This window comes from Rattus norvegicus, chromosome 20 (genome assembly GCF_036323735.1).
Source record: "Rattus norvegicus strain BN/NHsdMcwi chromosome 20, GRCr8, whole genome shotgun sequence".
NCBI classification, from domain to species: domain Eukaryota; kingdom Metazoa; phylum Chordata; class Mammalia; order Rodentia; family Muridae; genus Rattus; species Rattus norvegicus.
This window is the reverse complement of record NC_086038.1, coordinates 9,027,073-9,042,998: the sequence shown is the minus strand read 5'-3', so window position 1 is coordinate 9,042,998 and position 15,926 is coordinate 9,027,073. Positions and strand designations below refer to the sequence as shown.

General features: G+C 50.6%; 1 protein-coding gene across 1 annotated transcript in view; it reads right to left on the bottom strand.

Moving 5' to 3' along the window:
- Umodl1 (uromodulin-like 1) overlaps positions 1-13,974 on the bottom strand; it is a 59,486-nt gene extending 45,512 nt beyond the window's left edge. The window contains exons 1-3 of the mRNA XM_039099227.2: positions 13,793-13,974; positions 8,822-9,064; positions 915-1,076 (exon numbers count right to left, since the gene is read on the bottom strand). Of these exons, the coding sequence (XP_038955155.1) occupies positions 915-1,076; positions 8,822-9,064; positions 13,793-13,868 (481 nt within the window). The 5' untranslated portion in view covers positions 13,869-13,974. The remainder of the gene's footprint in view (positions 1-914; positions 1,077-8,821; positions 9,065-13,792) is intronic.
- Between the last annotated feature and the right edge of the window lie 1,952 nt (positions 13,975-15,926).

The following is a 15,926-nucleotide window of genomic DNA, read 5'->3' as shown; positions in this document are numbered from 1 at the left end:
ATTAAATAAAAAATACTTGGGGCTGGGGATTTAGCTCAGTGGTAGAGCGCTTACCTAGGAAGCGCAAAGCCCTGGGTTCGGTCCCCAGCTCCGAAAAAAAGAACCAAAAAAAAAAAAAAATACTTAAAGCGGACAAGGGTTTGTTTGTCAGCAAACTCCCTCCCAGACGCTCTAAGCCTCTCTAGATAGTTCTGAATGCAGCATAAATGCCCGACAGTCTTTGTACATGGATTGTTTAGGGAGCAGTGATTTTTTTTTTTTAAAAAACATATTCTTTTAAGTCCAGTACCACTGTGCCCACCTCAGACACATCAGTGACAAAACGTTTTTCAAATGTTTTAAATAACTCAGAATGCAGAACCTTTGAATATGAGGGCCAGCTTCGGTTCAGGAGTATAACTGGAGCATAGAAGAATTATAATATGTTAATCCTTAGTACCATATGTGATCATTTCATGGCTATATGCTAATAGGACAATATAGTACATGTGGTATATATTCATATACATATATATTTATTCGTTTTCTGTATTTCTTTAGTTATGAATATTGGTCCAGTCATAGCACAGCCCCCCTAGGCCAAGAGAATTTTCCGAAAGAGTGGGTACATGTGCCAGACCGTCAGTGGCTGCTCTGGGCTGTGAGGTATGAGTAGGTCTTGTTTCCTCAGGGCTACAGCTTCAATGAGCCTGCCTACTGTGCCAAGCCTTGCCTTCCCTGACAAGCGGCCATGGCTCTGCCCAGCACTGCTTCCTTCCCGCTCATTTAACTCTCTCAGGGCTCTAGGCACCACCTGTGGGGACAGGCAGACCTCTTGTCTGCCCTACTCCCAGTTCCAGGCTCCCCAAGGAACTGTGGCTGCCACCTTCCTCAGATCAATGTCTTCCTGAGTCGCTCCCCCTTTGCATCCCTACCTGTGGGTGTAGGGGACACACAGCGGTGCCCGCCTGGCCAGGCGCAGCACTTCTGAAGTCCAGGGCAGTCTGTGTCCAAGCTGCATGAAGATGTAAATGGCCCTGGCTCAGCTGTTGGGCAGACCCCGGGTCTCGATGCAAACTCCCTGGACCGGTTCCGGGCTGGTGGATGAGACAAGTTAACCATATTACAAGTTAACCATATTAGCATTAAAAGCAGGCTCAGCTGGCACTGTGCTTGCAACAGGAAGCCCCCAGCACCTTAAGAAAAGGTGTGCATGTGGTGCTATGTGCCGAGAATCCCAGTGCTCAGAGGGATCAGAGTTCAAGGTCATTCTCAGCTGTGTAGCAAGTTCGAAGCCACTCTGGGATGCACAGGATCCTGTGCACAACCACAGTGGGCAGGATAGGTGTTTCCATGGGCTCAGAGCGCTTGCTGTTTTTGCAGAGGACCAAGGTTCAGTTCCTAGTACCCACATGGTGGCTCACAGTCATCTATAACTCCAGCTGCAGGGTAATATGATAAACTCTTCTGGCTTCCACAGGCACACCACACATGTGGCAAAATCGGACAGACACACATACACAGAAGTAAAATAAATGAATCTGTTTTTAAAAGCAACCACCGATACATAAAAGGCAGTGATCCTAATCGAACTGAGGGCTGTACACATTCACAGTTGATGCTACCTTCTGTTTTAGAAGTTCTACGTATTTTGGTCCGGGCCTTCTCCACCAAGGCAGAGCCCCTGGAATTGTTGGAGGCTTGCTTACACTGGTTCTGACACCATTGGGCTTCTTTTCTATTAAGGTAGGTTCCGGGGAGAACCCAAGTGCTTCCTGTTCCTCTGAACCTTAGAATTCCAGTTACAGGGACCTTCCATTTTTTTTTCTGAGGACGAGTACACACACACACACACACACACACACACACACACGTTTACTCAGTACTTCAAAGAAGCCATACAAGCTGTTTGGTACCAGGGCCACAGACGTGGCTGTGCCCCATCTTTAGGAGATGATTTCCAAAGCCAACATGCTAGCACTTGCTAGAAGTGAGCAGGGCCAGAGCCTCTATTCTGGCTCCCCACTTCGATCAACGTTCACGATGGTCATGGATTTGAAACAGTGAGCCCCAAATAAATGCTTTCTTTTATACATTTCCTTGGTCACGGTGCCTGATGAAAGCAATAGAAAAGTAACTAAGACAGTATCCCATGAGGCAGGAGGAAGGCTAGCCAGGGCCCTGGAGGGGTGGAAAGGCAGCCGGGAGATGCTGCAGTCTCAGAGATAATCCTCTTGGGTCTCCCAGGGTCTCTGGAACTTTCTGTAGCTAATGAAGAGGACTGTGGCCTCACTTCTGTTGGGAACAAGTCCCAGGGCTAGCCACTCAACCAAAGCAAATATAGCATAGGAGGTGGCACTGGCCCTGCTCTGGAAGCCGATCCTTGAGTCTTTTTAGAAACACGTGGTTAAAGGTCATGATTAGTAACATTGTCATTTTAATTAGTAACATTGTTATTTTACTTAGTAACATTGTCATTTCCAAGCTATGGGCTTGGTCCTTCATTTCCTTTCTATCTAGATGCCTATACAATGGGTCCACGTCTGAGAGAAGGGATTGAGCTGGGTCAAGCTGCAGGCCAAGGACGGAATGGGGGATCTCTGTGCGATCTTCCTGTCAAAAGCAGGATAGATGCTCATCTGACAATGTGACCGTCAAAGGCTGTGGGCCAAGCAGACAGGAGGATGGGCGAGGGGGGTCAGGTGTCCCGAGACAACAGGAAGGCCAAATACAGTGTGAGGTTTGATATCAGCTATGCTCCAGGTTTCTGAGCCGTGAGGCAGGTCCTAGTGAGGTAAGATGCCCACAGTGGAGGAAACTGCTCTGCGGGATCTAAGCACATTTTTTCTGTAGCCCTAAGACAATTCTAAACTGAAAAGATTTACCGAAATACAGGAAAAAAAAAATAGGCTGTCTCATAAGAGATGGGTAATATGCTAGCCACACAAGTGCCATGACTTGAACTCAAGTCCCAGAAACCCAGGTAAAAAACAGCCTTGCATAATGGTGCACATTGGCCATCCTAGCACTAGGGAGTCCCAGATGGCTGGATCCCTAGGGCCACGGGCTAGTCAGCATAGCTGGATTGAAGAGAGCTTCAGGCAGTGAGAGATCCTGTCTCAAAAAAGGAAGATGGTACCCAAGGGTGACACCTGAGTTGTTCTCTGAACACACACACACACACACACACACACACACACACACACACACACACACACACCAGGAAAGGGTTCTAACAATGGTTGCCTAGCAACAACAGGGTTCTGGAACCCAGGTTCCTCATCTGAATCTTATTGCCCCTGGGAATTCCCCCTCCCCTTTAGGGTCTGGTGACTAACACCACATCCTAAAGGAATAGCCCAGTCACCTTGGTAAGGAAGTCAAAAAGGGGGCTGGGGATTTAGCTCAGTGGTAGAGCGCTTACCTAGGAAGCGCAAGGCCCTGGGTTCGGTCCCCAGCTCCGAAAAAAAAAACCAAAAAAAAAAAAAAAAGGAAGTCAAAAAGGAGAGCCTTTCTCAACTCAAGGCTAACAATGAAACAGCTCTACTCAGTGCTTGGCAACCCAGTGAGTCCCAGCTCAGCCAGATGGCCCCAGAGAGTCCTATCTGGAACAGAGCCTCCAAGGCTGCTCACCCAGGGCTAAGGAATTACCAGCTGGTGGTGCAATTCTGGGATCCTCCTCCCTCTGCTTCTTAGCCTGGTCAGCACAAGGCGCCCCTGGGCATTTGTATGGAGATGGGAGGTTAGAGGTGGCCTGATCCAGCAGGCCCTGCGTTTATACAAGGAGAGTTCACCAAATTGCTGGCCGGTGGAGAGGGGCCATGCTGCACACAGGGCTCTACCTGCTGGAATCTTTTCTGACTGAGGACAGATCCAACAGGTGACGGCCATCCCATGCGGCGATATCGATAACTAAACGTTAGAAACAGCTGATGGCTGATTGAGCAATTACGAATCCATACAAGATAATTCCCCGAGGCCACTCAATCAATGGCTACAGTAGTATTTATTGACGAGGAAGACATTCTGGGGGAAATCGCTAAGTGATAAAAAAAAATTTTTTTTTCTTTTCAACGAAAAAGTCCAGCAGGGTGGCCGGACTCTTGTGCAGCGTTAGCCCTAGGGTATGATGGGAAACATCACCGGAAGTGACTTTTTTTTTTTTGGTTCTTTTTTTTTCGGAGCTGGGGACCTAACCCAGGGCCTTGCGCTTCCTAGGCAAGCGCTCTACCACTGAGCTAAATCCCCAACCCCACCGGAGGTGACTTTTGAGTGACGGACTTTGCCCTCTGATCTCTCCTTTGCTTCTAAGATGTGTACCTGTTGAGTTCACGTTTGTAACTGCATATCAGACATTTGCAATATGTGACTAGGTGGCTTGGCATCGCATTCCAAATGTGAGATTCTTGGGGTTGGAAAGGGGTGCTGGCACTAGAGGTCATAGCAAGCGTGCCCCGGGCATCATTTCCCTGGTTTGGATGGCCGCTTACTGAGTGGGTGGAAGAAGAAAGCCATCATCTGGGGTTGCACCGCTGGCTTGGGGAGCGACCCTGAGGCTCAGACACCGGGCCTGATGGATAAAGGCTGCCCCTACTTAGGCAGAGGCGAGTGTGTCTTTGGTCCTGTGTTTGCTCCTCCACAACAACTGTGGGCCCAGCTGGGACCCAGCCTTGTTCTGCACACACTTGGGCCTTGGACTGGAGCAATTAAACTGCAGTGAAGGTGACTGGGAATGAGCAACTATGAAATTCACTTCGGACCAACAGCGTGGGGAAGCCGCCCGCCCATGCCTGTGGTGTCACAAGGCAGCATCAAGCCACCAAGGGGGATGTCCCTGAATGTACAGCTGGAGACACTTAGGTGATCAGTTCTCCATGACAGGATAGGGGACACTACAGTGGCCCCACGGGGCATATCAGACACCAAGCCTTGACACCAGCAAGGACCTCCCTAAGGGGAACCCCAGCATCAGGATAAAAAGGATAAAAAGACAGAGAAGCTATGGTGACTGGGGAAGAAAAGCAGGGGGAGGAGGGAGGCCCTTCTTCCATGGCACCGCACCAGGTTTTGTCTTTTCGTTGATAAGGACAAGAGACCTCAGGCCCCATGGATGAGGCCCAGACCGCTCAAGCCAGCAAGCATGTCTTTTCCTACAGACATCTCAAAGATGACTGACCAATAAACCACGTTGATTTAGGGACAAGATGGGGGTAACCTGTTGCCAACTCTGTAATGCTGAGGAAGCCCCAAATCCCCGTTTCCCCTGAATGGAGGTCTCTAAGCGGGAAGAGAACCCTTCAAGCTTCAGAGAGTGACAGAGGAGCCTCTGTTTCTGCCACCACTGATGTCCTCTGTGTCCTGAAATGCCTCCCCTGCTTGCCTCTCTGGGACTACTCGCCTCAAATTTCAGACTCCCTTATAGCAAGCCATACACCCTGAACTGAAAATTTTGATTCCTCAATGTGGGGTAGAAGGGAAGACTGGGCACTCTTTTTGTTTTATTGTAGAAGAATTTTGTATATCAACAATATTAGTAACCTAGCACAACACACTCTTAACGGCTTGCTTGTTCTGAGTTAACCCCCACCCCATCCCGAATCATGATGTCCTTGGACACATCCAAGGTTGAACCTGACTCTGTTACTAAGAGGTGCCTGGTGAGCTGGTAAGATGGCTCAGTGGGTAAAGCCACTTATTGCAAAATACCAACCTGAGTTGATGCCTAGGACCCCCGTGGTGAAAGGAGAGAACTGACTCCTGCGAGTTCTCCTCTGACCTACACACATGTACACACGCACACACAAACACACACGCATGCATGCATATACACACATACATGTATTCACATGTACATGCATGCACATACATGCATGCATGCATATACACACATACATGTATTCACATGTACATGCATGCACATACATGCATGCATGCATGCATAAATAATTTTGTCTTTTTTTCCTCTCTGGAGTTGAAGACTGAACCGAGGGCTTTGTACCTGTTAGACAAACACTCTACCCAGCTAAATCCCCAGTCTCTGAAGTCACTTAAAAAAAGAATTGTGTCAGCCCAGGTGTCCTCAGAGGAAGGAGGAATCCTAGGCCTGATAAGAGGGAGGTCGAGCCAGACACCTGCATCCCAGGGGCAAGGCTGACCTCCCAGCCTTTCACCTGTCCCTGTAGAGCTTGCTGGCTGGAGATGAGAGGGAGGCAGGTTCCTGGGGTTGCAACCATCCTCCTTTCCAGGCCACAGTCCCTCTGAATACAGCACATTGTCAAGCGTCTATTCCTGCCTTCCTGCCTTTGTGATGACCGACACGACTGTCCCAGTTACAGTAGGACTGCACAGCTCAGAGCTTACTCCCAATCTCATCACAGTTGCACTGCCTGCCAGGTCACTGCTCTGTCCCACACTGTGTCTTGGTGGCAGACCAGGGACCTCCTGTCCTCAGTGACCCAGGACAAGCTCTTAGAAGACCATACACAATGCCAACGTCCTTCCCCTACTCTCTGGTCTGTTCCTTAGCTGCACATCACCCTATTTGACTGGGCCGTCTAACGTCTAAGGGGTCAGGCCCTGTTCAACCCTACAGGACCACTCTCCCTCGCCAACAGCCATCCCATAATCACCAGCCCACCTGCCCTGCCCCTGCTGCTCCACTCCCCTGCCCCTGACTGCCCCACCACTGCCATCTCCGAGAGCAGACCTTCACCTCTTCCTGCCCAACCTGGGGGCCCTAACTAGGGTTCTAAGGAGAGATCAGCCAGCCCCTGATCTCCCTAATGAAAGGCAGTAACACCCCCAAAGTGGGGCTCAAGTCCCACAACAGACTTTTCTCGCAGAAACAGTTTGGTGAGGTGGAGAGGATGAGGGACAGGGAAGGTCACAGGGAGGGACCCAGTGCCACTTTCTCTTTAATGGATCAGGTGAGGCAAATGGTGGTTGCTGGGGCTGGCATGGCTGGGCGTGGCAGAAACTGAGGCTCTGCCTCTCCTGACAGCCTCCTCCCTGAGCTTCCACTGTGTGGCCCTCCATGAACAGCTAGGAGATGGTGTGGCAGGTGCCTGAATGAGGGTGGGCCAGACCACAGCCACCCATCCACAGCCAGACTCTGGCAGAGCCCACACACTCTGAACCACAAGGCCAGGGTTCCCAGGGACTTTTTCAAGGGTCACGTGGACCCCTAGCGGAAGCCACCACCCAGCCTAGGAGCCGCAGTAGCCATCGAGTTGTGTAGTTGGAGTCCCACATGGGCCTTGGAGTGGGACTGGGGAACGTGGGAAGGAAGCAAGGGTTAGGGCAGGAAGTCTAAGATCGGCACTGGGCAAGATAGCATCTCCCGTGTCCCTGCAGGGAGACAGTGGAAGCAGGGAATGACTACTGGCCCTGACTGGTTCTCACTGGAGATGGAGGCATCCTTTAACCCCCTGATCAGCAAGCAGCAGGTCTACCACAGCCATTAAACTGCTCACACCAGCACCCAGTCTGACCCTTGGATTAGGCCAATGGGAAACGACAGTCATCACGTCCTCATGATGACACACTGGAGGGGACTGGTGAGTGGGGACAATCAGGAGGCTTCAGTAACTTGAGCCAAGGTGGCCTTCCACAAGTTTGCACTGACTTAGTCTCTGAAGCCTGCGACCCCTGACCTGGGGAGAAGTCACTCCTCCCCCTCCCCCCTGAGTTGGGGGATCCACCCAGTCGACTTAACTTGCTGATGTCCCAGCCCAGGGACACAGGGATGGGTTATGTGAGATTCCCTTTGGAGCACCCAAACTTGTACTTCTTGCTCTGGGGGGCAGCAGCCCTCACCCCTCAGGGTGGCCCAAGCTGACACTCCATGACCTGGGGGCTCCACCCTCCATAATCACGTACACACACATCCTATGCGTTTTGATGATAGGCAGGACCTTCTGACTATACAGAAGCCCATTCTAACCTGATACTGCCTCACAGCAAGCAAGCACCTCCCCCCTACAAACCTTTGCTAGAAGACCTACTTGGTGCACCGCTCTCCAAGTTAGGGGCTGGGTCCTGCACCCCAAGCCATGCCCAGTTCCAGCTATGACACTGGCAGTCACGTGGATCACCTGGTAACTGCCCTACACATCCTACAAACCTGCACTAAGGAGTAGGAGGCCCAGCCCCTCCGTCTCTTTCTTGTGGAGACCAGATTAGGATTTCAGGTGAGACAAGGGTCCCATGGCAGCCTTGGGAAGAGAGCATGGTCTCCACTGTCGGAGAGGTTGGGACACTGTGACACACACCACTGTGTCAGAACCACTCCACATTGTAAAAGCCACAGATGTTCATGCTGGACCTTGATCAGTGCTGTCACCAGCTCTAAGGCTGCTGCACCCCCAAGTATCCCAGAAGCCCTTGCTGTACCGTCAGCTCTGAGGACCACTGATGCTCACCAGCCCACAGTATCTCTCCAGCACATTAAAAGGCTGATGGAGCCAGACATAGTGGTATATTCCTCTAATCCCAGCAGTCAGGAGGTAGAAGCAGGCAGATCTCTGTGAGTTCAAGTCCAACCTGGTCTTAGTGAGTTCCAGGACAGCCAGGGTTACAAAGTGAGACCCTATCTCAGAGACAAACACTAAAAACCACGGGGCTGGTGATTCTTGTACTCAATCTATGAAACCAGAAATCTTGGGGGGGGTTCATGAAAAGCACCCCTAGAAACCCCAAGGTCCAATAAAGATGGAGGAACAATGTTCTAGAAAGACCTAGGGCTTCAGGGAGAGGTCGCAGGCTTGCATACACAGCCCCAGCAACTCCAATCTCCAGGGGAAAAACAGCTCAGCCCAACCCTACCCCATCACCCTGGACTCACACAGAACACAGTAGAGGCCAAGCTGCTCAAAACCTGCACAGCAGTCGGTCACATTCCTGGACTCAGGGACGTTCATCTCCAGGTATTGGGTCCGGTACACGGTCTTGGGGCACTTTTTCCAGGGGATCCATCCTCCACAATATACGTAGGCTGTGTAAGAGGTCTGCACCGCCTGCAGCTTCTGGACACTTCGGGTCATGGGGTAGCTGCACAGCTGGTAACTCAGCAGAGAGAGGCCATTTTCTACAAAGAAGACCACAAAGGATGTGTTAGCAAGCCAAGGTGGGGAAGTGTCAGATCAGATCCCTGGGATGTGTCTGAGTGCTGGCTCTTGGCAACACCAAGCTAACCGAGGTCGCTACTGTCGGATGGGCCCTAGAACTAGCCCACCAGTCCTAGTGTGGCTTTTGCCTTTTCAAAAACCAAAACCACCCCTCTATTTGCATAAACACATTGCCATTGGCGTCACCCTGTACTCTAAGATCTCTCTTCCTGTTCAAAGCCAGGAGCCATCCAGGCTGGATTTGAGTGCCATATTAGATTGAGCCAAACCAAGCCACAAAGAGTTGGAGTCCAAGACCTGGATATCATGTTCCCGTTGTCTCTCTGCCTTTGGTCCCACTTGCTGCAGACTTTCTTACATATCAGTATCCAGAGACTGGTCATGTGGGTCACAGACAGGCAAGAGTCACCCAACAAGTGTATACTGTTTGGAATGGAAGATGGGTAACCAAACATTTAATGTATGTATGTATGTATGTATGTATGTATGTATGTATGTATGTATATGTATGCATGCATGTATGTATGCATGCATGCATGTATGCCCACATGTACATACATGAATGCATGCATATATATGTGTGCACACACATACATATGTATTTTATATCTGTAAATGTATGTATGCACATTTACACATGTATTTTTGTATGCATGTATGCACACACATGTACATATATGAATGCATGTATGTGTGTGCACACAGTATACATGTATTTTGTGTGTGTATATGCATGTGTGCACACATTTTCATATGTATTTTTATATGTATGTGTGTATACATATATGTGTGTATATTCACATATCTGTATGAATGCATACACACATGTAAGTATGTATGCATGTATGTATGCATGTACACATGTATGTGTGAATGCATATATGTATGCACATATGGACATATGTATGTATGAGTATATGTATTATCAGCATCACTTAAGGGGACACAGTTGTCCTTGATGGAGGAGGCCAGCCCATCTTAGCACATCTCCTCAGGCCTGCCCTGAGCCTCCCTCTCTGAGTCTGGCCTTGGGGCTGAGATACTGTCCTCTTCAGCAGCAGCAGCGTGGCTCCCTTGACGTGCATACCCATGACATTTTCCAGCCCCTCACTGCTTCATAATGGGCTGCATCCCATGAAACCTCTGTCACTTTATGTCACAGAAATGCTAGGGGTCAAGGTGTATCCTTCCAAAAGATATTAGAATCTGAGTCCAGGCCCTCAGACAGTGGCCTTGCTGGGTGGGCCCTGGTGGGACTGCTGTCTTCTTGTAAAAAGGAAACTGCAACAGGCACTTATGCATATGTGTGCATGCATGCATGCATATATACACACATACACACATGGAGAGAGAGAGAGAGAGAGAGAGAGAGAGAGAGAGAGAGAGAATACCACCGTATGAAAGGGAAGGCAAATGATCTTCTTCTTTTTTTTTTTGGTTCTTTTTTTCGGAGCTGGGGACCGAACCCAGGGCCTTGTGCTTCCTAGGTAAGCGCTCTACCACTGAGCTAAATCCCCAGCCCCCAGGGTGATCTTCTATAAGCTAAGAGGTACCGAAGATTTCTAAACCCATCAGAAATGCGGGCTTTAATGGACTCAGCCACCATGGCCCCAGAGGGAGCCAGGCCAACACTTGGCAGTAGATCCCGGTCCTCAGAGCGGCGGGAGAAGCTTCTTTACCTCAGCAGAACTGAAACTCATGCAGGGTCCATGGATGCCCCCTCCCAGGACTCCCCTCAGCTGCTAGACAGCTTGATACACCAGCATCTTGGAATACTCAACTTTAGACCTGACCCCTCCCCCAGTTTTCCTAAATGGCGAAGCCTGTAGACAGAGCCCAAGGTCGAAGCTCTCTTCCCCACCTTGAGGATTTGTGTCTGGTGGGGATGGCACGACAAACTCCGTTGCTGCTGTTGGAGGAGGAGCATTGCAGCCTCCTCCCAGGCAGACACAGCACAGAGTCCCACCTTGTCCCAGCATAAGTCCCCTCCTGGGCCCTGTAGTCACCTCCAAGGGCAGAGGGCGGCTAGAGCCCAGTCACCCCCATGAGGTCGCCTGGCCTTTGGAAGCCTATGATTCTCCTCACTGAAAGTGGTCACAGACTGTTCTGGAGAGAAACTGAGGCTATCAGAACACGAATGTGGCCAGAGGTGACCACATCTCAGGGGTGACCCAGGTGAGGGGTGGCAGAGAGCAGGAGCTTGGCTGTGCAGAGCAAGTCGAAGCCGGGGTACCCTGCACGAATCTACTGGACTTGATCAGCCTCCGCTGAGATGTCAGCCATGTTAATGAAGGGCACAGGCTCTAGGGAGTCACCTGCCTCACCTGATCCTTACAGGGTCAACAGTTCCTCCTTTACAGACACACACACACACACACACACACACACACACACACCCCATATACCACACACACACACCACATACCACACACACACACACACACACACACACCACATACCACACACACATACACACACACCATATACCACACACACACCACATACCACACACACACAAACACACAAATACACCACCACACCACACATACCACACACACACACTACCATACCACATACACCCCACACACAAACATCACACACACCACACACCACACACACCACACACACCACACACACCACACACACACACCACACACTACCACACCACAAACACCCCACACACACACATCACACACACACCACACACACCACACACACCACACACACACACTACCACACCACATACACCCCCCACACACACACCACGCACACACCACACACACACACACCACACACCACATACACACCACACACACACACCACGCACACACCACACACACACACACCACACACCACATACACACCACACACACACCACACACACACACCACACACCACATACACACCACACACACACCACACACACACCACACACCACACCACCTCCTCCATCTCCAGGAAAGCCTGGGAAAGGTTTATTTTTCTTTGCTTTTGATCCTCCATCGAGGCCACTGTGCCATCTTCAACCCTGGCCGCAGGCAGAGCTACGGTAGAAACCCCCTTACAGGACCGGCTGTGCAAAAATCTCTTTCCAGAGCCTTCACAGCAGCAGTGGAAAACCTCATTGCTCAAGCCCAGTGGGTCTCACCCTTCCAGACCCTGTGACCCTTCAACACATTTCCTCATGGTGTGGTGACCCCCAACCATAAAATCATTTCCGTTGCTACTTCATAACTATGATTTTGCTACTGCTATGAAGCGTAATGGAAATATCTGTGCTTCCCCGGGGTCTTAGGTGACCCCTACCAAAGGATTCTTTGACCCTCCAAGAGGTCACGACCCACAGGTAAGAACAACTGTTCTAGGGTGAGTGCGGTTCCCAGCTCAACCCGTCCCCTGCACCCCACAACCCTCACATTGCTCCACAAATGCCCACTTATGTCGTGAAGCCCTCCATTACCCCTGAGAGTATGCCCTGGACAACCCCTTGGTGAAGGCAAGTAACTCCCTTCCTCAGAAGCCTGCTAACCCCATAGTCATACTGGGATGGGGTAGGCCCCGGGAATGTGTCATACGTCGCAGTGTCCCGCCCCATCATTCCTAAAACAATCCCATAGTTGTGGGGCTAAGTCGCAAACGTAATGCCTTGCACGAAGTGATGAGACAGCACAGGTTCCACGGTTCTCCTGGTGAGCCATGAGCAGGCAGGTGGCCCCAAGGAAGGCTGCGCTGTGTCCTGTGGTCTCACATGGCAGCCTCCCACGCCCGTACGAGACGAGATCCCCCATGAACTTCCTCATGTTCTATTCTTTCTATGACTAAGTTGTTTGGCGCTCTCTCTCTCTCTCTCTCTCTCTCTCTCTCTCTCACACACACACACACACACACACACACACACATAGAGCACACAACAAAATCCCAAGTACAGTAAAATCCTCCTCTAGACAGAAAACAACAGGGGACCTGGCTCAAAAACAGAGGCGACTTCAGAAACAAAATAGATCTCTGAGCTCCCAACCAAGCCAGAAGGTGTGTCAGAGGAAAAGGACTCAAAAGGTTTATGGTCACAGGTCCTTGAAGTCTGGGGTTTCCGGGGAATACTGGTCGGCAATTCTGGTCAGGTATGTTGGTTTGGTTTGGCTGTTCTGGGGATAGAAGCCAGGGCTCACACGTGCTGGGTACCCTGAGCTGTACCCCAACTCCGCAATGTGTTTTCAACAACTTTGTGAGCTGTGAGCTCCCCCGTGCTTGGCCAGCCCCCTCGCTGCACCCCTCACTCTGTACTTGAGAATATGTGTGGCTGAGCCCTGCTCTGTAAGCCTCCCTGCCGCTCTCCTCTGATCTGTAAACAAGACCTTGGTGCTGAGTACCTAAGAGCTCATTTTGCACATCCACTCCTCCCTCACAAATGTAGTGCTTCAGGCCCAACCCCAGCCTCAAAATCAGCTTCCCAACCCGGTGGACCCCAGACACCGGAGGTACACTCCCACTGGGGAAGCCCTCCTTCCGAAAGCGTACCCAGTGCTCCCCCGTAGCCTGTTGCTATTGGCACAAACAGTGTGGCAGGCCAGGACAAGATGCCTCTCTCAGAGAAGATGCTCGCTGGCCGGCCAGGGTCCCAGCAGGCACTGTCCTTTTGAGACCCACTCCTAGAGGTCCCTTCTCCGGATTCACCCCAGATCCCTCACCTGTAAAACCACTGGTCTGGCCCAGGTCCACAGTGCATGTCAAGGCCAGGAGGGCCAGCCCCAGGGCCCGGGACATCTTCCCGTGGTGGTGCAGGCAGGGCTTGGGACGTCTAACCGCTGTGGCCTGAGTCCTAAGTCGGGCCCGAGTTTCCCCAGCCTGGAGAAAAGGCCCCTCTGTCCCCTGTGCTGTTGCTAGTGGCGCTGGGAGCAGTCCCTTATGCCTGCTCATTAACGCCAGCCACCGGCGTGGCTGTTTCCCTGGGGGCCCCTGCATGTCAGAGCCCATTCTTGCTCTGAGCAGATGGGATCTCTTAGGAAAGGTGAGCAGTTTAGCAGCGTCGGCCACATCAGTCGGTCTCATCTTGTTTGTACGAAGAAAATGCATTGCGGACCCAAATCTGACTCTCCGCATCGGACGCCAGAGTATTCCGTTACCCAGCTGCTCCCAGCTGGCGGGAGAAGACGGGGCCCACATCAAAGTGTCACATCGGCTCCAGGAGGGAGCCTTCATACAGCTCGACAATAGAGGTCAGAGGTCACAGCCAAGTTCGTCAGTTCCCTTGCAGTCCTAACTGGGCGTGGTGGAGATGCTGGGCTCACAAGAGACTTTCTGTGCCCATCCCGGGTTCGAAACGGAGAAAGTATGAGATGAAAAGCTGGAGGGGAGTGGGCAAGTCAGTGACGGGAGAGCATCTGTGTACCAAAGACATCTGGGTGAGCTTAGCTACGAGAGGCTAGGACAAAACCTCCCAGAATTCCCCTGTACATAGGTGCCGCCTTGGGGCTAGGAGGACTCAAAGGCATCCAGCAATGGTGGAAGGGAGAACGGTCCTGAGGGTTGGTGGAGGTGTTGATGACCTACTGTGTTTCAATAGTTATCGTGTTGTGCAGAAAAAGGGCTTTTAAAGGTTCTGTCTGGGCTGGGGCTGGGGCTCAGTTAGCAGAATGCTCACCTGGGTTCAATCTCCAGGACGCAGAAACCTGGTTGGCAGCGCATGCCCATTACCGCAGGACTTAGGAGACAGAAGAAAGAGGGTCTGAGGTGCTACTCTGTGCTACCCAAGGAGCTCAAGGCTACCCTGTGCTACATAAGAACCTATCCGAGGGACACACACACACGCACACATAAATATACACATGTATACACCTAAATGTACACACAATATACAAATATGTATAAATGTACACATAATATACAAAATGTACACATAAACATGCACATATACATTAAATATGCACATACACACTTGTACACTCACATAAATACACACATGCACACTGGCATAAGTATGCTTGTGTACACATACATAAACACGTGCACACACATAAATAGACACGTGTGTCTACACACGCATATAAACATGTACACACACATGAATATATGTGTGCAGAGGTGATGACTGGGGGGGGCGGCAGGGGTGTCCCCGTGACCATCGTGGCCAGCAGAGTGAGTGACTATCTGAAGGGGACAAGAAGGTAATTCAGTTCAACCTGACTAAGTGGGTGGTGTTGGTTCAAACGTCAGGAGTCTGACCCTGACCAGTTTATTTTAAGGCATATTTAAGCACAGCTCACTTGGGTGAGAAATTTTTCCTGGTGATGGGGACCTCAGTCCTGTATCCACAATAAACCACAACGTGATCTAAGTCAAGATCGGACATCGCTACATCAAAGCTCTTTGTGAAGTACATTGGATACATTTCACCAAAAAAAAAAAAAAAAAAATGGGTTCTGCAGATTGAAAAGGACAAGCTTACATGTGGGGAGGATCCCGTGGTGAGAGCTTTTGGGGGCGGCTTCTAGGAATTTGGCATTTGTCACTCGACTCAGACAAGGAAATAGGCTCATTTAAGGTTAGAAAACAGGGCTGGAGAGATGGCTCAGCGGTTAAGAGCACCGACTGCTCTTCCAGAGGTCCTGAGTTCGATTCCCAGCACCCACGTGGTGGCTCACAACCATCTGTAATGGGATCTGATGCCCTCTTCTGGTGTGTCTGAAGACAGCGACAGTGTACGCGTATCAATAAAATAAATCTTAAAAACAAACAAACAAGCAAAAAAAACAAGGACAAAATATAAACCATGATATTTAAAATAAAAGGCGTATTAGAGACGGTGGCCAGGGGCTGTGTTTA